Genomic DNA, 25433 nt, shown 5'->3' with positions numbered 1-25433 from the left:
AAAAAAAAAAAAAAAACCAGCTCCCACCCATCAGGCCACTGTCTTCATCACGTGTCTCAGCAGACCACTCTGAGGATTGACCTCTGTCATGTTATTACACTATCTGATGCCTTCCGCAGCTGACGCTTGTGAAATCCACTGAAGCATGCCAGCCATGCCATCACTGCCCTTTGTACGTGTCCCAACACTCCCCGAATATACTCCCACTGGATGACACCCCACAAATGCCTTGTTTGGATTGTGTCAATGGAGAATTGGGGTGACAGGTAAATGTGTCATCTCATTTTAACATGTCTCATGTCTAATTGGAAATAAATGGGTTACCGGGTTATTCTGTAAAACCTATACTGTCCCCATAAATAAATTATAGAAATTATACAGAGTTATTTCTGTATCGTTTTGTTACAGTGAACTTGCAAGACTCTATTACAAATAGGAAAGAAACCACTGACCATGTGGCATCACTGGAAAGTAAAATAAAGATCTTAAAAGGGCGGTGACTTTGTGTAACCACAAAGTTATCGCACCGAAAATAACTTTAAAATCAGACATTTATAACAGGTGTATGACCTGGAATTTAAACCTCATTTGAGTCAACCCACAAAAATCTTATGGGTCAACAAAGGCAACACCCCATTCAAGTCATGTCTACGGAGCGGTGGCATATTTCATAACTTACTGAAAGCAGTATTCGGTGTACAGTTACAAACTTAAAGCTGCTATAATCAATATGTGTAACTATAGATCAAATGACTGTGTGTAATGACATCTAAGATGGCGCCACGTACGGTCGCCTCGGTGTGTTGGTGCGCTTTGTTTTTTCTTGTTTTGTTTGTTAACTACTTTATTTTTCTGTGTGATTTGTATATTTGTATATTTTATGCACCAATGCACCAGGACACATTGACGCAATAAACATGATTCTGATTCTGATTCTGAAAAGGTCCTCTCAACTCTAATGTCTTTTGGCTCATTTGTTCTTTTTTGGTTCCCTCCTTGTGTTCTCATCAGCGACATTTCCAGAGGCAGCTCTGAAGACACAATTTATGCCCTGTCATGTGTTTATTTTGCTGTTAGATAATTGTGTTTTGTCTTGTTACTACAATATCTACTACATGAACTTAGTTACAATCTATTTTTTCAACTCTTTTTGAGCTATTATCCAACACAGGAAAACAAATAACTTGTTTTTTTATTGCAACTTCCTTGTTTTGGTGTATATAGTACTTACTACCTGTTTTTTCATGCTTTATTTTTCGCTTTGCTCATAGTGTATACAGCATTCTAGTTTTTCTTATTTGAGTTTCAGTGTGTAACATTTAGGAGGATCTATTGGCAGAAATTGAATAAAATATGCATGAGGATGTTTTCCTTAGTGTGTATCACCTGAAAAAATAATCATTATTTTTTTGTCACCTTACATAATCCTTTTATACCTACAGACGTGTGTTGAACCACCCTGTTTCTCCTTCCACTTGGAAGGGGAAGGTGAAGCGAGGAAGTTACAATCTACAACTACGCTGCTAGATGCCACTTAATCCTACCCACTGGACCTTTCAGTTACTTCTGTAAAGTTACTCTACACTAAGTATATGTTTACTGATCTCAATGTCCTTGCATTGGATCAATAAAGTTTATTTTATGTCATCAGGAAACTTTTTCTGTTTTCCTTGTGTAAAGTAAAAACAAACAAACAACTGAGACACTTTAAGTCAGCCTTTCCTGTATTTAACAAAAGAATCAGCCCAAAAAGAGAGTTAAAAAGGCTTTTCATTTAACAGTTAATTTCCACAACATTTGAGTCTGTGTGAATGTAAATAGCTTTTTGTGATGTTATCTAACCTGTGTTGTTTACTAGTCTAACCTGTCTTTAATGACCTGCAGTTTTTATGCTTTTACTACAGGACCCATTTAACCACCACTGTGACCTTTACTCTTTCCTCCAGGAGGGTTAATTATATATCATTTCAAACAGCAGGTTTCTATTCAAAATAACTCTTTAAGGATATGCATGGGATATTCTTGTGCATTTTGTCTTGTTTGCTGAGCTTTAATGAGGGGGCCCCTGCTGCTTCTCGCCTCTATTGTAATGCAGGCCAGGTTTATAATCCACTCCTGGCCCGGGCCACTTTACACCTCAGTGAACATTGTGGACTCCCGCTGAGTTTGGATGGGATTCAGTGACCACCCCTTTACGGGACACACTCACACACACACACGTAAACACTGGAGACATACACACCTGCTACACAAACCAAACAGCTCCCCTGTTTCTCCTCCAGCGTTCTGGTGTCCGATCTCTTTGTCTTGCAGGTGTCCGTTCCTCGAGTCAAAAGGTGAACAAATAGAGAAACAGGGACAAGCCATTACTCAGAGAAGTGATGTGAACAGCATTTTGACCTCAGAGGTCACCGCTGAAAAGAATGTGGACTTAATGACCATCAGGGGAAAGATAAATATTGCAGACATTATTAAACAGACAGAAGGTGGGACAAAGATATCTATAATGAGTTAGCAGGAGGTGGGGGGAGTGGACCTATAACATCAAAGCATACCATGTCATCCATTTGCACAGCAAGCTTTCAAGGGTGGGGACTTTGGTCATTAGGGTGGGGAGCTTGGGCAGGAGTGGGAGTCATCAGGGCTTTTATAACACTTCATCCCTCATAAAAGAGCAGCGTCTAAAAATAGGGGCAAGTCAAAATGACGTCTCTGGTAGGTTAAACAGCAATATTTGCTCTCTGGGTAGTCAATCCCCCTTCAAGAGGTTGTAGGTAAAAGTGTCACACTGGTAGAATATAAACACTCATTAAGGTTTTTTTAAACATGACAAACCATATTTTTGCATCATCAGATAATTTGTGTTATGAATCCTCTTGTGGACAGAGACAGAACTGCTATCAAAGCACAGCAACAAGGCTGGTAAAAGAACAAAATAATCACACTGCCAGGGTACACACGCACTGTATCTTTTTATGCTAAGGACAAATGTTGATACACACACATACCTGAGCAGTGGTGGACATGCTTGGAAAGTTATTAAGTACTTTCACTCAAGTATTAGACCTAAAAACAGGTTTAGGTTTCAGGGGGAAATATTGTACTTTATATTTACATTTATCTGACAGCTGGAGTCTCCGCGGATTAAGATTTTACACACAAAACACACGATTAGCTTATAAAATTGGATCCACTGTGCTTCCAAACATTATATACAGTAGATACAGTGAGTCCCACCTCAGCCAGCAACAACATAAAAATGCTACTTTTACATTAATGAATCAGCAATAAAAAATCTACTAAGATATCTAATAATATATGTAAAGTGAATTAAGAGTCAATGAAATCCATGAAAAGAACAAAGCCAGCAATTAATTAAAAAAACTAACAAGTATTAATTGTGTATCTAAAGTCCCCCTTGGATGAACACTGAGGTGTTTGATGAAAAACAAATCAATGAGCACTGTAGTGTACTTGGATTTTCAGTCACACATACAGATTAATATCGCAGCGGTGGATGAAAACAGTCCCCAACAAGTTCTCTATTTTCTTTGGTCATGTGACATTTTCTAAAAACTATACAATACTCAACCGTTTCAGGAAATTACTGCGTATTTTTAAAAAGTGAAATGACCCCTCAAAGTATTGAGCGACATTCGAACACATTGTTGTTTCTGGTCTTTCCAAGGGATTTATTGACAATAACAAAAGGACAGAATATTGCCTGTCTGTATATGCCTTTTACTGGAAGTATAATATGATGATCATGCGTTGTACTTTTACTTAAGTGAAGTTTAAATTGCTCGACATTTACTTAATAAATTGTGGTATTTTTTTTGCTACTTAAGGATCTGAAAACTTCTTCCACCACCAGTAGAACATAATTCAGTACAATTAAAAAAGTTAAGTATAATTTTAAAGTATTTCAGGTAAATATTGTACTTTTTACTCAACTATATTAGTGGATATGTATGTATATATACATACTGTATTATTTTACAGCTACTTTCAACATGATCATCACATGTGTGTATAAAGCAATTACAATTAGCTACAGTGCAACCAACTACAACATAAAGATGCTGCTTAAGTACGATGATAATGTCCTGTTACTTAACTTTTTGCCAGGACTTTTACTTGTAATACTCTTACATTATCAGCATATGATCCTAATACTTCCCCCACCACTTAAAAAATATTACGCTCATATGAATGTTCACGGCAAGTTCAGGTTTATGTTTACTTGTCATTCCAACTATAAAAACCTACACAATTATTGTTTCTCTCAGGGTATAATATCAACAAAACCTCAGACAAAACATAACTGTGCAGTCTATGGCAATACCCACAATGACAGAATGACTAGAATGAGGGTAAATCATATTATTAGCTACTTTGTTGCCATAACATATGATACTTTTCCTTCAACACCTCGGACTCCCCGGAGAAGAGACATTCTGCATGAGCATGCCAGAAAGCCACCTGTGTGCCCCAGAGTTTGTGTGTCTAAATACTGGCCCAGCTCCATAGAGGGAGGTGGCACCGAGCAGAGGGTACAAGTGGAGGAGGAGGGTGTGATGGTGATGATTTAGGAGTTTTGGGGCAGGAGGGGTTCTCAAAAAGTCAGTGTTAATGATCACATAGAGCCCAGCGAACAGTGAAAGCATTGTAACGGCTAGAGCTTACCACTGCAGAGCCCGTGCCTGCTACTGTCTGAATGCATACAAATCGGAGCTTGACGGCCACCTGTTGTGGATTCTTGCCTTTGACACTGCTCCGCTCTGCTGGTGAATGGTGGGTGTGGTGTGGTCTAGTTCTGACCCAGACTTGAACTCCCTTACAGCTGTCACTGTTCCACACAGCTATTCCAAAACCCTCTGGCACAGACAGCGGTACTGGATGCTACAGCGAGGGAAAGGGAGGACAGAGCGAATAAAAGATGCCACAGACAGACGGGTCTAAAAATGAATGTATTTCACATACAAAGCTGTAGAATAAGTAAGAAGGCCAAACATGTATCTGTTCTTGAAGATGACCTTGATTTAGAACTATGTTTCTTCCTGTATGCTGTTGAGAACATACAGGCAGAATGTTTGTTTAAATAATGTTGGATTTCAGGTACAAATAGGATTTTTGGAAAGTAAGAAAGTAATCTCTAGTACTTTACTTCAGTGTTTTCCAATTAGTGCTATTTAATACTACATTTATCTGATATACTGCAGATTTTAATTTTTATCACAAAACATAATGGCTACAGGTTAAACTACAAACCATTATATAAACAGTTACATTGGTCCGACCTCAACCAGCTACAACATTTAATTGCTGATTACAGTTTGCAGCCAATAATAAAAATCTAATAACATGATGATATCACACTCACAGGAGCCATTCTGCTGCATAATGAACACTTTTACTCTTGATATTTTAATATAATAATAATTGGCTTATGATACTTCCCTACTTTCACTAAGATTTTTTATTAAGATTTCACTTGTAATGTAATACTTTTGAATTTATATTTCTACTTTTATTTAAGTAAAGGTTTTAATATGTTTTTCCACCACTGGTTTATACTCTTGTCTTCACACATATGTAAATGTACATTACAGCTAGTAGTTCTGTAAAAATGTAAAGAAAATGGAGCCAGCCCTATTGCAAAGCACAGCCTCTGATGATTAAATGAAAGTATTTTACTCTACAGTCGGACACTACAGATAAATGTAATAAATAAAAGTTATTGTCTTGTGATGCTGTGATGATCAGTGATGTTTGTTAATGTGAATATTCTTGGTTGTTTGTGTGTATGAACTGGAACGGAAAACCGATGAAACTGGATGATCTGTTTTAGGACTAAACTTATGGAAATGAAGAGGAAGTATAACTGATTTAAAAGATAATTTTGTGCTGTTTGGTGTAGGGAAAGATCATTTCAGAGACTGTTATAATGTATACATTGTCACCCTGTATTCACATTAGAAAATCCACTGTGTTCATCACCATTTCTGTTGTCTATCTGGAGGCCCATAAAAACTGTATCTGCATGTGAAAGACACTCATATCAATTAATTATAGAATATTTTTTTTTACTTACTTCTCTGTCTAAAATTGAATGCTTTGAATAGCTTATACTGTCTTTATACAACGTCACAGTATTGTTGCTGTAAATTCTGTTCTCTGTATTGAGTTTTATGAAAATGTTTATGTTTTATTTTTATCCATCTCTTCAATGACAAATGAGTATAACTGAAGTATACAGTCAATACAAGGTTAGGCATTAAAAGCGGTTTACAAGTCCGGGTTATTTAGCATGTAGCTCCATCTGCTGTTCAGATAATGCAATTACATCCTTATAACGCCAATAACGGTTTAAGTGAAGACGACTGAAAATAGAGTGAAAATAGTGAAAGGTAAGGTGTAGATAAAGGACCAAAATTCAACTTAATGCGCATAAAAGGCGAGAAAGAGCTAAAAACTCAGAGAAACAGACACAAAATCGGGTTTACTTTGGAAAAATAGGACGCATCCGCCATATTCCCTGAGATTCCTGAAATAAGGAAGTTGGCCCACCTTACTGCAGGATTGCATAGGTGAGGGAGTGGCCACCTGCCACCTTCTGCTCGACTAACAGTGTGAGACACACACTGTCAGGCCTGGACTCTCCGGGAGGAATAACGCTGTCTGTCAAGCTTTTATTCTCAGAGGAATTCAATCAGAATCAGGTAAGACACCAGATTAATAGATCTTTATGTTTTATTTCAACTATGGAGATTTCCAGCTTCTGCTATAGTGAAGAGAATATGCCATTACAACAAGTGCTTGCAATAGGCCCACTTTTTTAGAGGTTATAAACGGATAGACACTTAAGGCATTTAAACCCTCACATAAGTTTAAAAGTGCAGATTTGTTGTTTGACTGCTCATAAACAACACCTATTTCTCCTTTGTGACAGATTTGAATTAAGTTGACTCCATGCAAAATGTGTGAAAGTTGGCTTTGAGGCTTGAATAACTTGTGTTTTCAAAGGTAATGCATTGACTTGTAATGGCACAATGTTTGAAGCACAAACAGCCATTTTCTCAGAAGTTTCGCAGAAGTGTGTTCATTATCAAAGCAAGTCTGTGCAGGTGAAGAAGCAGCAGCCACATTCCAGTGCCTGGGGTCATGACGTTGCAATATGCAGACCCTCAGCACAACACTGTTTAGAGAGCAGCCCTGCCTGAATACCTGCCTGTGTTGACAAGCACCTACCAGGAAAAGAGGCTTCACTGTAACTGCTGTGTCTCTATAAGAAAAGAAGTGGCTCTTTTCCCATTGTTTAATTCAGCCACGTGTTGACAATTCCCAGATTTCCAGTTGAAATACCTGTTATACAAGCATCAGATTTTTTTCTCAAAAACATCAAATTACGTTTGAAAAGGACATACCCACTTCAGCTGGGTAGGTAGCATAGTTGTAATGTGACTTCTGGGAATTTATTGCCCACACACCCCACCTGATGACACTGGAGCAGATATAATACAGTCAGGAGTGCATGTCATGACAGATTCTGGCAAAGACAGTGTGTCTTCAATTGCGCGAGACTTGTACACATTGAACCTAAACCTAAAATATATCTGCTTACAGTATTTTCTATTTTTTTTATATAAACACAAAACATGAGCAAACAATCTTTGCCTTAGATTTGTTTAAAAAGAAACATTTTCAACATGATACATACAGAGTGGAAAATTTTTTGTTTATTTTGTGATAAACTGTAATGGAGACACTGTTTCTAATTTACACATAATAACAAACTTGTTTGACATTTTTTCACCGCAGTTTCTTATCAGCCAACATATATGCTAAAGATTATTTTCATTAGCAATTTCCTAGAGATTACTCTCCATGAACTGTTTTCTCCTTAAAATGTCAGAAAATAGTGGAAAATGTTCATAACTCAATTTCAGAAATGTGACATCTATTAAATATCTGGTTTTGTATGACCAATGGTCAAAAATTATTCAGTATAATATTATTCATATTGATATTCAGTTTACACCGATATAAAACAAAGAAAGAGGTAAATTATTCCTGTGTTACTGTGGAATGTTGTATGTGGAATGTAAAATTACTTGATTTGTTGATTATGAAAATCTTTTGATTGGCGATTAATCGACTGATTGTTGCAGCACTAGACGTGTGCACTGATATTGATATAGCTGCAGTATGCTAATATTGGGCAGTATGTCAGGCTGCAGGATTTATCGGTCTAGCTCTAGGAACTTTATGAATATACTGAACATAATTTACAGCATTATAGCCTGGCAACAAGTTCGGGAACAATACTTTATATATTGCATACACAGTTGTACATCTTTAAATTGTAGTTTTTTAATATGATGATATGATGAGAGAACATTTCTCTAATACATACTGCATTGCTTAATGACTTTCTGTGTAGCCTCCTCTTTCTCTCAAGTGCAGCCTCTTTGAAGTTTGTTGCCTCTCCACCGGTTTCTGTGAAATTTCATTCTCATTTGTCACAATCTGTCGCCCTGAATCAGTCCCAGTCAGTCTCAACTCTCCAGCAGACACTGTACGTTTCTAACAGAGCAGCTCAGAAATGGAAGAATGGCAGCGATGTGGTGTGAAGAAATAACTCCTAATCCAAATGTTTGGGTACTGAATATTCCTATTTATTGTCCCGCTGCAATGTTGAAAGAGCTCGTTCACTCCACCTCGGTCTCAGTTTGTGATCAAATCTCCCTCGGGAACAGTTGTTACCATAACAACTCAAGTGCCAGCATGACAGCTTGTGAGAGAAGCAACAACAGTGTGAGCTTAGAAAGTGTCGCTTTTGTTCGCTTAAAACAACCAGATAGCTGTTAAAAACAACGAGAATAAAGGACTTCGTGGCAGTCAATGATTTGAATTAGGGGCTTTTTTTGTATTGTATTGTTTAGTGCTTAATATTTGTTTACTTTCTGTGAGTCTGCTTAACAATACTGCCCGGCTGGCAAAGAAATAGACAAGTTCTATAAAATGATATGAAAAGCTCAATATGCCTTTCATAAAATGAAGTGAAACGACCACACAATACTAGCGCCAATATGATATTTGAGTTTTTGTTTCGTTTTTTGATCTGTACTGGAAAAATGAACGGTTTTCTACAAAATCCTTTTTTTATATTAAGCAAAATAAACCAAACTCTTCAAATGTTAAACAGTACACAGGGAGCAAAAACAAAAAAAACAAAAAACAAAAAAACATACATAGAAAAATAAAAAAAATTACCAGGCATTCAATGTAGGGCTGCAGCTGTGATTATTTTCATTAATCATTTAATAATTACCGGTAGTTGTTTGGTATGTAAATATGTAAAGTGTGAAATCAAAGTGACATTCTTAAATTGCTTATTTTATCTGATATTTAGCTTTCAATCAAATGAGAAAACAAAAAATCATCACCATGAAGAAGAGGGAACTAGGAAAAGTTTGGCCTATTTTGCTTGAAAAATGACAAAAGATTGATTGATTTTGACGAATTTACTAATTATTTAAGCTCTAATTTGATACCAATTTTAGGTAGCTGACCGACTTTAATACTGACACCTTATCACCAGTATGGACCCGTTTCCCAACAGACATGTCAAAGCAGGAGAAGGACAGGTGTAATTATTAACATTAACGATGACTGTATGTCTATTAGGTTCCTGTTCCAGCGTTCGGTATTGTGCACGTGCACTAGAGAGGCTTAACTTAATGTAACAGTGTCACCTTTTAATGTTAATGTAATCACCTGTACCTTGTCCGTCTTTATCTGTGCCCCATTGTTTGGGGTTGTAGTGTTTAAGTGTTAAAAACTAAAACTAGACAAAAATCAAGTCTCACAAACATGTTACCTGAAAGAGGCCAAAGGTCTCTTCCCCCCCCCCAGTTTCTTCTGTTTTACATAAATTTCATCTGATATTTACTATTTATTATGTAATAAGCTATTATAGGGATGCAGGATAACTATCAGGGCAGATCATTTATCGGCCAATAATGAGAGAATTTATATTATTATAAATTATCCAGATAATTAAATTGTAGCAAATAAATGATCGGTCCATAATAATTATTATTTATTTTTATTTCTTATGCAAGATGGTTGAGAGGCTTTGTGCTGTGTGAAAGTCAAAGTATGTTTGTGAAGTTTTTTGATACTTTAGTAGAAAAAAAGAAATGAACATTCATGAGTCAGAGCTGTTGTTTGTTGTTGTTGTTGTTGTTGTTGTGTTAACTAGAGTGATGCCAGTTAGATTTGGTTAGAACAGAGCTATGAAGTATTAAATCATCCATCTTTTTTTAAAATACAAAAATGTGATCTTACCGGTATTGACCATGAGTAGCAGGTAATTTTTAGGTTTCATATGCTGAAAAAAAATCATATTGTGCATCCCTATAAGCTATTTATGGATAACTCTGTCCTTCCTCATTTCTCTTAGAGACGTGATACATGCATAATATTTTGGCGCCGCAGATTTGGCAATGTTGTCTGAGCATTTGAAGCAATCTGTCATGTATATAGCCCACAGTATGTCACTAGGTTTACTCACTGTTTCTTCCACGTGAGCCAAGGAATGTTTTTGTGTATCCACGGCTCCACATACTATAATCCATCTTACAAGTACTCTTAAACTTCACCCTCTGTCTCCTCAATCCCCTCTTGTCAGGCCTCCCACACCCAGGTGATGGTGCAACATGCCGGCCGTGCTGCACACTCATCTTCTCTCTCTTTCCCTTTCTCTCTTTCTCACTATACACATTTACACACACACACTTACACACAAACACACCCACACAGCCCTGCTGGGGAATTCATGGCCTCAGGCTAACAAAACACAACCCTGTCCAACAGCGGCGGCAAGCCCCGAGAGAAACTAACACAGCTCCGCTCCCTCACAGCAGACTAACAGCATGGAGTTTCATTTATGAGAAAACACGTTCTGACAGCCAAAAGGCACTTTTCTGACGGATGCTATTGTGAGGTGGGTAACTGAAGTGAACAGAAATCTCTACCTCATAGTTAGGTGTGTTGTCGAGGTTGTTTTAAAGTATTTTGCCCAATCGTACTCTGTTTGCTGAGTCAACATGCCCTCAGATGTTTGATTGACAGGGTGATATATTAATGTGAGGAGGTGAGAGCGGCTCTGGATGTATTTTCCTGATTTTTCTATTTGATGCATCATTAGGTTGCTGCAATATCACATGTAACCTGAAAGTTAAATCAAATGCAGGCTTTGGAGATTTGAGTTGACTGTTTCCAGTTGTGTAGTAGTGGCTGTGGTTGTGGTTGTGTGCTTAAGTTTTTACGATCTCTAGTAACAGTCACCATGTTTGTTTAAAGCTATGTGGTTGAAGCCGAATTTCCTGTTGCTGGGATGTATTTCATAAGAGGTATTCCTGTCTTAAAGGAATAGTTGACATTTTGGGAAATCATTTTATTTGCTTTCTGTCAAGAGTTCTTATGTCTGTAAGGTTAATATGAAGCTACCACCAGCAACCAGTCAGCATAGCTTAGCACAAAGACAGGAAACAGGGGGAAACAGCTAGCCTGGCTTTGTCCAAAGATTAAAACATCCACCTATTACTAGCGCTATGCTTACCAGATAACGAGTGAACAATCTTCTTTGCTTAACCGTTAAAACTTCTAGGTGACACCAGGAAGTCACTGCACCCGGCCTAGAAATAGTCTGATACATAACCCCCCCCCCCCTTAAAACTACAAATTGTCTTTTTATTTTTTGGCTTTTATACATATTAAACAAACAAAATAGTGCTGATTAGCTCAAAGCCTTAGAGGTGCTGGCAGGCAGATAATTTAACTTTGTACAGAACCAGGTTTGCTGTTTTCCCATGTTTTCAGTTTTTATGCTAAGCTAAGCTAGCCGTCCCTGGCTCTAACTTAATATTGAACAGATGTGGTATCAATCTTGTCATCTAACTCTTGGCAATAAAGCGAGTAAGAGTGTTTCCCAAAATGTCAAACTATTGCTTTAAGAAGGACAGAAGAGCTTCTTCCCTGCTACATTTGGAATTTTTCACTTCAGATTCTTGCTTGGAGGATGAATCAACACTGGTTGCATAACAGCCGAGAGCTAAGAAGGTACTACACGAGTTTGTTAGTCACCCTGTTTGTTATTCAGAGTTGTTTGGTTTTGGATAGCTTTAGGTGTTTCAGGTCAGCAGCCCTGTTTCCTCTTCCATACTGCATTTTCAACAGATATGTATGATAAGTTTTGCATTCAAGCAGAAGACCTCATTGATATAGATGATACAGGTCTCCACACTTTCACAATTTGGCTTTATGAATCACACAGGCCCTCACTTGAAATCACGGTTAGGAAGGAATTTAATCAGCGGATCTGAGAGTCAAATGATGTGAGTCATAGACACCACATGGCACAAGATCATAGCATCAATGTGAAGCGTAGCATGACAGTACTACTATGATGAAGCAAGTCACAGAACAGTGTGTACTCTTGTGTTAAAGACATAGTATTGTCGTTACAGACTCCCGTTTTTTTTTTTTCCTGGACCACAATCTTTAAAACCAGCACTTTATTATATAAAACAGACTGTCTCTCTTCCATTTTTTTAAAAAAATGTGTGTACTAAAGGTTAAAGATCTAGAAAATGGTCAGCTGATGTTTCCCTACTCATTTTAAAATCTTTAAGTATTTTTCTTTTTGTCTGTCGAAAGGAAGATGTGGATATGATGGTGCCCACCCAGCCGTGACAATGTATGAGGTGATGTCCGGTGACACCCTGTCCTGGAAGGTTCCCAGTCCAAGACAAAGTGCTTCAGAGTCCAACCCCGAATCAGAATTCACTGGAGACGAAGGGGCCATCAAGATCCTCAAAGTGTGCTTCTGCACCAACAACAACCTGGGCAAGAACTTCAAGCTGGTTAAATGTGACAGCTCCTGGCAAATTAGGGTAAGAGTGATATATATGGGGAAGTGTGGTACCCGGTGATAAAGACCGTGATAATGAGAGAAATATTAATGAAATATTTGAGTATAGTTAAGATTACAAATTTGAAGAAGACCTGTCACAGTGAAGGTGGTTTTTTTTGTATTTGAGCCAGAAATCTCAGGGTGAAAAGGACTTTAGACTTGGACAGACTTTATTTGTCATTTGGATTTGCATCAAAATGAAATGATTGCATTTTTAAAAATTAAATAAGCAGGAAAAGATAATAAATCCTTTATCACAGCACGAATAAACTTCTTCTCTCTTTGATTGAACAGCAACAGGCAAACACAAAAGTTTAACATGTAATCTCCAGTGCTTCCTCTAATAAACCTTTCATCAATCAGTCAATGTGTTAGCCACTCCACAACAGCAAATATTAACCACAGCATGTCTGATTCCATCTCCTTTAGGCCATCATTCGTTCGATTCTGGTCAGTGGTCGTTTGGGGCCAAATGTCGAACACGCAGGATGCTACGGTCTCCTGCTGAAGCACCTAAAGTCAGAAGAAATTCACTGGTTGCATCCAGATATGACTGTTGGGGAAGTGGAACAACGTTACGAGAGCCATCATGTGGAAGCTGAGTGGAGGTACAGATTGATTACTCTGACGTTTGTCTCTGATTTTATCTTGTAGAGCGAGACATCTACAGTGTTTGATATTTAAAGTATTTTATAAACTTGCATGGTGTGTCTGTTTTCTGTCTGAATGTATGTATGTAGGTATGACCTTCGTATCAGATACGTTCCTGTTAATTTCCTGGAAAAATTCAAAGATGACAGATCTACGTTGCTGTATTTTTACCAACAGGTAATGAGCTATAATGTATTTTATTTTTGTCTGGTATAGAAATGCCCTCTTGTTTTCATAAATTTGTGGATGTTCGGCACTAAGAAGTGTTGTTTTCATACCATATAAGAGATTATTATCAATATTATATATAACTAATATTACTTTTTAACATTAAGCATTAACTGTTGGTGGCACTTCTTTGTGAAACTTTGTTTCAAACAAATCTACATATAATAATAAAACAGGGACATAAAATATATGCTACTAGGCCACTGGAGCCATTAAAGGACCAGTGTGTATTATATGGCATATAATGATGTAGTTGCAGATTGCAACTTCTTTGCTTCTTCTTCCCCTTCCCCCTTCTTGCCCTATCTAGAGCCAGTGTTTGGTTTGTACATTCTGGGCTACTGTAGAAACATGGCGGCTTAACATGGTTGACAGATAAAAACGTCTCATTCTAAGTTAACAAAAACACAATGATTATTTTCAGGTGACTATACACTAATGAATATTATATTCCATTTCTGCCATTAGAGCCTCCTAAATGTTACACACTGGACCTCTAATTATACAAATTATGGGCTATTATAGGCTTTTTTTGCAGTAATTACCTTGAACTTAGTGTAGTCCCTGTCATGCTTCTGACAAAAACATACAGATTTTTAATTATAGTAGGTCATCAGTGCACAGGTAAGCAGTTTGCCCTTACCACCTTTCTGCATTTAGCAGTACATGAAAGCAGTGTGATAGGAAGTGGGAAAATGACAATAAATACAAAATAAATCTATATGAATTTTAATTTAGCCATCATACCCAAGTGTGTTTTACAGTAGTGTACTAGTACAGTATAACTGTGGTATATATTTATATATTTGTATATCTGATTCCTCTGTTTCATTTTATGATAGGTGCGCAGTGATTACATGCAGTATCATGCCAGTAAGGTCAGTGACGGGATGGCGCTGCAGCTCGGCTGTTTGGAGATCAGGTGAGTCACTGCATTCTTCTTTCTTTTTCTGTGGCTGATCAAACTTTTAATTTAATTAGTTTTAGTGATAAGGGCTTGACGAGTTAAAGAACATTTTCTTGTGTTGCATTTATTAGTTGCTGAGATGACGTTTTCTTTGTACTCTCTTTTTACAGGAGGTTCTATAAAGACATGAATGCAAAAGGTCTGGAGAAGAAGTCCAACTTTGAGCTGCTAGAGTAAGTTTTTATTTTTCCTTAATCTTAAACTGTAATTTTGGCGACATCAGTTCTCTCAGACTTTATTCTGTATGGGTTGGTAGTGAGTCTTGAGTTAATTAAACCCTTTTAAAAGCCCCATAAAGTTATAATGACTACCATTTTCTTTTTTAAATTAACATTTGTACTTTACATTTAGAACATATGATTTTAATCTAATCATTCTGAATTTTGATTTACAAATGAAGAAAAGAAGTGGGCCTGGACCTTTTCTTTCCTCAACAGCTGATTAACAGCATGAAGGTAAACTATCCAAGCCATGATTTCAATTGTTAATAATGAGACGACCTCAAATGTATTTATATTTATATATAATGTAAGTAAAAAAAAAAATCTATTTTAAACTTCACTGTTTGTGATCTAGGCAAGGCAGCTACGGAAGTTGATCCAGCAAACGTTTCAACAGTTCTCGACACTCAAGGAGGACGACTGCATGGTCAAGTTTTTTGAGACCCTCCAAGATTTCGTCAATTATGATGAAGAGGTTTTCCCATGTGAACTAGTTGTGAGTAGCAACATTATGTTCAGTGTGATACTGAGCAACAAAAGATCTCTTCCCCTGTTATAAACATCAGGAGCTTCTCTTGCTCACGTTAATATTACAAACATTTAACCACTCTCACTTGTCAACAGCAAGGCTGGAGTCTGTCGGTGGAGCTGGTCATCGGTGGGAGGGGAATTCGCCAACGCACACAGAAGAATTCAGCGGTAAGCATGATGAAGATTTAGGTCTTATTTAAGACAGCTGTGACCATTTATCTATCTTAATCTACCTAGTCTAGTTCCATGATTTTTGTTAACGAAATAGTCGGACATTTTGGGGAAAATGCTTATCTGCTTTCTTACAGAGAGTTAGCTGAGAAGATTGATAACACTGTCATGTCTTTAGGGTAAACACAAAGCTACAGACAGCAGCTGGTAAGCTTAGCTTAGCATAAAGACTGGAAACAGGGAGAAACAGCTAGCCTGGCTCTGTCCAAAGGAAACAAAAGTAACTTCCTCAAGTCTCCACTAGTTGCAACTGCTTCCGGCAAAGAAATAGTAAACTCAAGTAAATCCACAAAAAAGCAAATAAGCATATTTCCCAAATGTCTGTCCTATAAAATAATCCTATAATTTCTTTAAAAAACATTGGTTTGTTCTGAAGGTTTGATTGTATAAATGTATTTCTGCTGGATTTTCCAAGTCTAGACATATTTTGCAAAGAAACTGGTTCATATCTCTTGCCATCAGCAGATGATCATTATACATCTAACACAGTGTGTCCAACTTCATCAGTCCATCATAATTTAACTTATTGCGTTACTCTTTTTTGTACCTCAGCCTGTTTTTCTAGCCGACTTCAAACAGATCAAGAAAATACAATGCTTATCTCAGAGTGACGGCAAGGCTCTCTTGAACCTCGAAGTAGAGGGGGCCAGACAAGTAAGTACCATAACAACACTATCTATGTATTATACAATGATGATTACTTTGCACAGAATCAGAAGAGCTAAGATTAGCAAGTACGTTTACTATAGAGAGTGTTTGCACAGGAAATTTGACCCGGTACATGTGCTTACATTGTCATTGCCTGTTTTTTCTTCCTTCTGATAGCGGCTATCGATCAATGTGGCCACAGTCCCTATGGCAGAGAACATGATGGACCTTATTGATGGGTACTGCCGCTTGGAAAATGACAGAGATGATTCGGTTATCCACCGACCAAATAAAGGTGTGTACGACACAGCTACTCCCCCTTTTGCTCTTTCAATATAACTATGGTTCAAGCCTACAATAAAAGCCATGAATAGTATTGTTGCATACCCGAAAAACTTTTAATGTGTATTATTTCAACTTAATTGGAACTATTTTAACTAATTTCACCCCTAGATGTCAATGCACGAAGCTCCCTACCTGAGATTCCAACAGAGTGAGTGGATTTTTAGCTTTTTTACAACTTTGAATGATTTGTGCCCTCTCTCAGCCTTGGTGTAGCTGTTGAGTCCAAGCTGTGCTCACTCCCTCTTTGGTTGTAATATGAAATGAAAAGTTAGAGTTATCGATGAGAAAGGCTCTTTCATTGAATCACTCTGTCAGCTCTCTGGGGAGACGTAATTTGAAGATTTATGACTGGGGCTTTCTCTCATTCTGTTTTTTCTCTGCAGCAGCAGAGACACCAGCAGCTCGACCAGACACAGTATGGGTGAGCTGACGGTTTTCATAGTTTTACACAACTTCCGTGCATAATACAAAACTTTTATGTCATTATCTTACAAGTACAAGTAAAAGCATATTGATAAAAGCAGTGAGGTTAAGATCAAGTTGATCAAGTTCTTTCTTTTATATTTTCAGGGTCTGATATTTATTGTGAGATTCTGGATGAACGGCCAAAATCAGGTTTGCTGAAAGTTTGTTTTGCAGAATAATAACGTTGCAAAATCACTTTTCTTTTATTGAATTTAAGTCTTGTTCTGTAGTTGTTAAGTACGGGATCGACCGAAATGACATTGTTCTGGGCCGGATCCTTGGTGAGGGGTTTTTCGGGGAAGTCTACGATGGAGTTTACAAAAAAGATGTAAGTGTATCTCCCTAGTTGAATTATATCAAAATAATAAGTTATATAATATAAATATAAAACCTACATGTTGACTGTCGATTAATTGATTAATTAAATAAATTGTGTGGTCTATAAATTGTTAAAGAAAAACCTGCCTGTCTAACCAACAGTCCAACCTCCCAAAATACAAGTTTAGCAGAGCATGTTTGGTGTTTTTGCTTGTAAAATTACTTAAACAATTATCAAAATATCAAAATAGTTGCAGATTAATTTTCTAATTTGACTAATTGTTTCAGCTCTCAAAAACAGAATGTTCAAATTACAGATTCAAACAAGCTTTAGTTTGTACAAAATGTGCTGTTTGTATAAATGTTCTTACTGCTTTCCATTAAAATGTTTAATGCATCACTGTGTCTTGTTTCGGGTGTTGATTCAACAGAATGGCGAGAGGGTTAATGTGGCAGTGAAGACCTGCAAAGACTGTTCACCTGATGTGATGGAGAAGTTCATGAGTGAAGCAGGTAATTAGAAAAATGTGTAGAAAATAACTGTCATAACAATAACTATGACAATATGATTAAAACGTGTGAACTTTGTGTATTTGCCAGTAATTATGAAGAACCTCAATCACCAGCACATTGTCAAACTGATTGGAATCATAGAGGAGGATCCTGTGTGGATTGTCATGGAGCTTTATCAGTATGGAGAGGTAAGTCTTAATTTCATGATTTCTTTTTCCGTTTTAACACAGAACTGATATTAGTTTGAGAGGACATTACTCTGCTCAACAGGATTCACACAATAAAGGCCTACTACCCACTGAAATCTTGCACACTTCTGGCATGAGTCATGTCTGATCATGTTGCAGCTGGATTCATGCATGACAGAAAGTGTGACAGAAACTCTGTAAGCGAATTCTCTTCTTAACTTTTACGTTGGCATTCTTGCAGCTTGGGAACTACCTAACTCAGAACCAGAACAAGCTGACAAATATAACTCTGGTGCTGTTCAGCCTGCAGATCTGCAAAGCTCTTGTCTACCTCGAAGGGGTCAACGTGGTACACAGGTGAGACACTGTATTCTGTGTGTCGCTATCCAGAAAGTGATACTGATAATGTCTTTTGTCTGTGCTGTTAGGGAAAAAACAAATAAACAAAAACAGTCATGACTCCCGATCGATTTGTCAAATTGTCAACCTTCTGTAAACTGATGGAGCCATATTGTAACATATGTATGGGACATGTGTATGTGAATAATGCAAGTTGAGGGCTAATTGTGCTCTATCAAGTTAAATAAACTGATTCCAAGTTTTCAAAAACTAGTAAAAGAAGTAAAAGCAAGGCTTTTTTAAATCAGGGATGATGAAGTTGTAACTTTGACAACAGTACTAAGTCACTGTGACCAGCTCATCCATGCTGATTTTGTATGAAGAGATAATGATTGATCTGTGCTGAAGCTGTAATAATTTCCTTAGGTAGGAGTAACAGGTCTTTTATATAATGAATTAGGTCTTTTGTTACTCTCATAAGAAAAGAGACACAGCCTGTAATGTTCTGGGCTGATGACGCCGAGTTACAGTATCTTCTTGAAATCATTTTAACTCTGAGATCTGATCAGATTTTCTTGTGTTTGCTGCACAAGTTGCAGTTAATTCACAGGGACGATGAGGAAAAAGGCAAGTTGACAGTCCTATTAATAGATATAGCTATAAAAGTTTAAAAAAACAAAGATAGCGACAATAGCAGACTTTTTTTATTTATACTTATAAATATTCATACTAACATTACAGAAAGTTGACACAGAAAACACATTTCACTGAGTTGTTTCTGCAGAGCGGCCACTCGTGGATTCAATCTCCCGTGAAGAATAAACACAGAGAAAGGAAATTAGTTTCTGCCCGTGTGGAAAATGCAAACATTCCTTCTGTAGGATTCTCTGCTTCAGTCTGGCAGCGCCGCAGAAATGGAGAGGACAACAGGTCAATCAGTGAGGGCTTAAGGTCATGTAAGAGACTCTGCTCTGCCCATAAAACGCTCCTTTTTTGTCTGTTTTACTCGTGTTCTGTCACAGAGACATTGCAGTTCGGAACATATTAGTCGCCAGTCCAGACTGCGTGAAACTCGGAGACTTTGGTCTGTCGAGATACATTGAGGATGAAGAATACTACAAAGGTAAGAGAGGCACTTAGGAAAATAAATGCTGATTAGACTTTGTTTCTTGGTTGCTTAATTGTCTAAATTGTAATATATTTTACAATTTGTCAGATTAAACAGAATCACACAGGAAAAAAAAGATTTATTCTTGGTAAAATAGACAGACTAGTAAAGAGGGAACATAAAATAATATAGTTAGCTCTTTATATTCCTGTTCAAAACTGAAAAATGTTGACCACAAAATACAAATGTCTCCCATTTCTTCGCAGCGTCTGTTACTCGGTTGCCGATCAAGTGGATGGCCCCAGAATCCATCAACTTCAGACGTTTCACCACAGCCAGTGATGTTTGGATGTTTGGTGAGCATGTGCTACTCTAAAATACAGTACAACAGCTCATAGCAAAGACATGTAGGGGGTTTCAGGCACAACAGAGGAAAGCACACGCATCTTAGATCTTGCTCTTCAGGTGTGTTTACTTCTACTTCTCTGCAAAAAAAAAAAAAGAAACACTTGCATATTTTGATCTGTGAGGATGGATGATCTGTTTAGATGTTTAGGCCCCCCTGAGAGGTAAAAGCAAACAAGGCATAACAGCCGTTATGCCAGCTCTTTATTATTCATATTCCTGTTGCAATAACACTGGCTTGTATGCAGGAAATACAAAGAGACAATTTGAATTTCTGGAACATAAGCAAACTTTCTATGCTTTCTGTTTCCAAGGCATAGAAAAAGTGAACGACTAAAAACAAGGTGGCAATTTGAATGTTTTGCTTTTGACCATAAATCAAACACATTATTGCCACACGGTCGCAGCAAATCTCAGCTATTTTCTTATGAACAAAGTTTATGTGATTGTAGGTCTGGATTAATTATTCAATTAGTAGATACCAACAGCACCAGGAGAGGCCTCCATGCTGCTCTATGTCCTTTCTAATGCACAAACATAGACTCATCCTCAGATTTTCCCTTTTGTCCGTGTTTCTCTGTGTTTGCATTGCCCGATAGCTGTATGTATGTGGGAGATCATGAGTGTTGGCCAGCAGCCGTTTTTCTGGCTTGAGAACAGAGACGTAATCAACCAACTGGAGCAGGGCATCAGGCTGCCCAAGCCAGACAACTGCCCCCCTGCCCTCTACTCACTCATGACCCGCTGCTGGTCCTACGACCCCAGAGAGAGACCCAACTTCACTGAGCTGGTGGTCAAGATCAGGTATGTCTTCATTAAATACAAAAAGAGAGCTCTACTTTAACATGACTGATTGCACAGAATGAAAATAAACTGAGACTTAATTGAGATTAATTAAAGCCCAGATAGTCGAATCAGAGCACAGCTACAAGTTGGATCTATGGTAATTTCCTTTCTTCATAATTTTCTACACAATATTGATGTAAGACAAAATAACAGTTCATTGTAACAAATAAATGTTACCTTTCTCATAAGTTAATGTTGTGTGTCTCTTAATTGAAGATTTCCATTGATGCAAATGAATTGAATGTACTGATCCAACTATCTTCTCAGAGCAGGTTCAGTATAGAAGAAGTTAGTTCAAATTGTAAAAACTAAGATGGCAGGACAAACATTAAAGATATAATTTAATATAGGTATGTAGCTCATGGGGTGTTTTTTTTTAACCTCTCACACGATATAACTCGTCTCTCTCCTCTCACTCTTTACAACAATCTCTCAGTGATGTCCACAAAATGGAGAAAGAGCAGGAGGTGGAGAGAGAGAGGGACAGAGCGCGCTCCACAAAAATGTTTGACACCAAGTTCAACTTTACTGAACCTCCTCCCAAGGTGTGAAACCCTTCAGCCGCTGTTACATGTACAAAACATGCACATTATTCAAATTTAAAACATGGACCCGTGCATGTTTTAATATATCTTTTCTATATTTACTGTAGCCATCGAGAATGAAACCAGGGCGGTTTGGGAACATGCTCAGTATTGGTCTACACATTCAGGTACAGTAGTGAAGTACTAATAGTGTCTGTTTCCTCCAACACGACAGGCTTTAATTCAAAAAGATGTTTATATAAGTTATGTCTGTGTGTATCTGTGCAGCTGAACGAAGCTTTGTGTGCCAGCTCTCCTGACCTGGCCAGCCCATGTGAATACCAGTCCCCTGTCGACTCCATGAACAGTCTTGCGGTGCCAGTCAGGTCCCCTCGTCGTCGGAGTGTGGGGGTAAGAAATACTCTTACATTTTCTTACATCTGAAGTCACATGTTCAAATGTCGATAAACCTGAAATTCTAAAGCACTACATCGAAATTGAAATGTGAATGTGTGCGACCAAAAGAGGCTTGTGTTAACCCATCATGCTTCTGTTACGCCTCGCTGATTGTAGGAGGGCGAGTTTCTCCGAGTGGAAGCAAACAGCAGGGAGGACGCCCAGCGCCTGTGGCAGAGGGAGAAGCAGCACATGCAGGACACTCTCCGCCAGCAGAAAGAGCAGATGATGGAGGATAAAAAGTGGCTGGAGAAGGAGGAGAGACTCCTGGTGGGAAACAGAGCATCATTAACTTTTGTCAACCCCCTCTCTGTGTCTCTATGTGACCCCGCTACCAAATTCAACATGGCCGTGGAGGCTACGGTGAACGTGGCGTCGTTAAACAATATCAACCCACTCGTTCACTCCCGACGCCCCACTAGTCTTAAATTGAATGTTCCCCTGATAACAGTTCCAAAGAGGGGGTCCATGTCCATATTCTATAACATAAACCTGTCTGTTCTTTTGCAGGACCCCATGGGACCAGAGGACACTGCCAGCCCAGTGGTAGGTGTCCGCACGTGCTAACTGTGACTGTGAGAGAGAATCACATTTCTTTGTGTTTTGCTTTTGTTTTTTCTTTGGCAACATGTTCTTCTTATTCCCATTGGACAAGTGACCAAATGTAGTCAGCATGATGCCACACAACATGTAGTTTGTGTAGTCTGCATGATATTTCAAGTGCACCTACAAAGCAACAGTAACGTAACCTTGATTATTTAAATTGGAAATCAGTGAAAGAGCAATGATTACAGTTTGTGATCACTGTAAAGGGGAAGACTGTATGTTAGTGATCACAAATACTTTAACTGATGCTGTTTACCATAAACTTCACATATTGTTCTTTATGAAAAGGAATTGTGTGACATATATAGGAAACTACCAACTGAAAAACAGGAGGCACATTTAGTGAAATTTGCTAAATTTAATAACTTGGAATTGAGTGATTGTCACAGATTGGGGATATACAACAGTGTAAATGAACAGGGGGAACTTTTCCTTTAAACTTTGTGTTTCTGTACAGTTTTCTTAGTTTTTATTTACTGTATATCAAAGAAAAAGACAAGTCTGATATGAGTTCTGCTGTTTACTAGGATTAACCTTCTGCGTAGTGTTTGTGAGCTATTGGATATTCTGACAGTGACACTTCAGACAGGATGTTTATATTTTCTAGTCCTCATGAGATCTTTTGTTCTTTTTAGTTGCCTGAAGCTGAGGCCGAGAATGGTAAGTGCTTAAAGGAAATTCGCAAATCCAAATTATATTCTGATTCATTCTGAGTGTGACTATTCCTCTCTCTCTCTTTCTCTGCCTCACATATTGTTCTTCTTTCTTCCCTGCAGCACCTCCAGAGAAGCCCCCACGGCTCACAGCACAGGTAATTATATCAGTTCATTTCTGTATTGCTTTATCTTTTAGCCCTCTGTAAAGACCATTTAATTATATTAGCTTTGATTTTTAGATAAAAACTAATTCAACAAAGTAAAATTAGCCTTTAGTTGGAAGGGCATTGATGCCATCTTGCATTTAAAATGGGGTCCAGTGATCCTGAGGATTTTAATTATTCAAACACATTATTCTCTCTTCCTTAGCCGACGCCCACAGCGGAGCTGGACCGCTCTGACGACAAAGTGTATTCGTCCGTTATGAATCTGGTCAAAGTTGTTGTCCAACTAAAGAATGACATCCCCGAACTGCATCCTGAACAATATATCACCATTGTCCAGGTACACCGAGACAAATCTGTTTTTCACTTTTACAATTTTACAGTTTGTTGTTGATTTAGAGGCAAATTTAAGGTGTATGAATTGTAACTGAAGACAAACCTCTTAAGTCATACAGCTGATTAATTCTCTGCATTGATCTCTGCCCTCAGTCTGTTGGGATGGCTTTACGAGATCTGATTCGCAGTGTGGATGACATACTGCCCACCTTACACAAGTCTGTCAGGACTGAGGTACAGTATATTGTCTGCAGCTTGTTTGCTGTGTTCCCCCCGCCCCCCCCCGAAGCTGCAAAAAGTGACAGAACTCCTCTTCAAACACAAAGAGGAAATTAGCATTTCATGTTTACTCTCCTGGCTGAGGACACCAAAAATCCATAGCTTGCATATTCTACAAAGACATATTTATCAGTTTATTATGTAGGGTACAAATAATTTTTAAATTGATTTGCATTTCTTGCTTACTTTAAACAACACAGTGCCTTATTCACAGCACACATTTGGCATAACACACTAGGAAAAGTACAGGTGTTACTAATAACATTAATCATGGTTCTGCTGTATTCAAATGTCCAAGTAATTGGTGTGACAGCATAGACAATACCAGGACCCTGAAACAGAACCAGCTGATTAGAATTCAGCCATCATTAATTCCTTGTCAAAATGTCTCCCACGAGTAAGGCCAATAGCGCCCATCTAAAAAGTCACCCATTATGTTCGTTTGCCATCCCCACAGATCGAGGGCACCCAGAAGCTGCTGAACAACGACATGGCGGAGCTGATCAGCAAAATGCGACTGGCCCAGCAGAATGCCATCACTTCTTTGAAGGAGGAGTGTAGGAAACAGATGCTGGCTGCAGCGCACAATCTGGCTATGGACAGCAAGAACATGTTGGATGCCGTGGACCAGGCCAGAGTGAGGGCCAACTTAGCCAAGCCAGTGGCCCCTTAGTGGACACATTAAGTTTAGAATCCGACTTTTTCAGTCAGAAATAACATTTGCACACAGTCGTTTTCTGGAGTCATCATACCTGTAAATGGATGTTTTAATTTTAAATATGATACTACAATGGAGGAAAACTAGATGTTTATGCTTAGCAAGGTAGCATGTATACTGAAATTAATGGTCTGTTGGCACCGTATTTAGCATGCTGTCACTTCAGACATTTACACATGTTCTCACTTGTGGTTGTGTATTTGTCTTAATTCTGCTCAGAAATGTAATTGTAAATATAAAATGGATCTGATGACAAGTACAAGAAGTTTTATCGCAGAGAAAAGGAAAAAGTAACGTAAAGCAAATTAAAACACAAGTAATTGTTTACTAAACCTGTCAGTAGTAACCTAAATATATATATTTGCGTTGATAGTATTGATAATGATCATTTGGGTTTTCTTAGGTGACACAATAACAGCAACACCTGTACAATATAATTTTTTCCCAAGCAAAAACGCAACTATTTGTTGCTATTACAACACAGTTGAATCAACACCTATCTGATGCCATCCTATTAGAAGCTGTGCAAGTTGTATGGCTGTGAATTAGTTTGCATTATAATGTGCAGTTGATGCCTTCACTTTTTTCCCTCTGCAGCACTATAGCATTGTTTGAACATGCAGTGCATAAACATATTGACCTGGTAGCAATAGTTAATTATGTGTGTGTTTTTTTTGCCGCCACTCAATAAATGCTATATAGACTTTT

At 38.0% G+C, this 25433-nt stretch overlaps 1 protein-coding gene across 3 annotated transcripts; it reads left to right on the top strand.

Moving 5' to 3' along the window:
• The first annotated feature begins 6588 nt into the window (after positions 1–6588).
• On the top strand, positions 6589–25430 carry ptk2bb (protein tyrosine kinase 2 beta, b). Of its 3 annotated transcripts, none has more exons than XM_035678973.1 (31): positions 6589–6722; positions 12727–12962; positions 13412–13590; positions 13723–13810; positions 14704–14783; positions 14939–15001; positions 15229–15283; positions 15405–15545; positions 15674–15748; positions 16364–16465; positions 16637–16754; positions 16913–16952; positions 17191–17225; positions 17375–17419; positions 17500–17597; positions 18019–18100; positions 18188–18288; positions 18530–18645; positions 19650–19750; positions 20002–20091; positions 20740–20944; positions 21423–21531; positions 21639–21698; positions 21799–21921; positions 22084–22236; positions 22477–22512; positions 23208–23232; positions 23349–23383; positions 23598–23732; positions 23882–23962; positions 24465–25430. In XM_035678973.1, exons 2-31 carry the CDS (start codon positions 12765–12767, stop codon positions 24678–24680), a joined length of 2985 nt encoding a protein of 994 aa, XP_035534866.1. In that variant the 5' UTR covers positions 6589–6722; positions 12727–12764; the 3' UTR covers positions 24681–25430. The 3 variants fall into 3 exon arrangements, with proteins under 3 accessions (XP_035534866.1, XP_035534863.1, XP_035534864.1); XM_035678970.1 differs by having other exon boundaries at positions 17188–17225; XM_035678971.1 differs by having other exon boundaries at positions 6610–6722; positions 12731–12962; positions 17188–17225.
• The last annotated feature ends 3 nt before the right edge of the window (positions 25431–25433 follow it).

The sequence above is a fragment of the Morone saxatilis genome, unplaced genomic scaffold, assembly GCF_004916995.1.
Source record: "Morone saxatilis isolate NCDOM2014 unplaced genomic scaffold, NCSU_SB_2.0 Contig7, whole genome shotgun sequence".
Taxonomy (NCBI): domain Eukaryota; kingdom Metazoa; phylum Chordata; class Actinopteri; family Moronidae; genus Morone; species Morone saxatilis.
The sequence above is the reverse complement of the archived record's forward strand: the minus strand, read 5'-3'. Positions and strand labels throughout refer to the sequence as shown.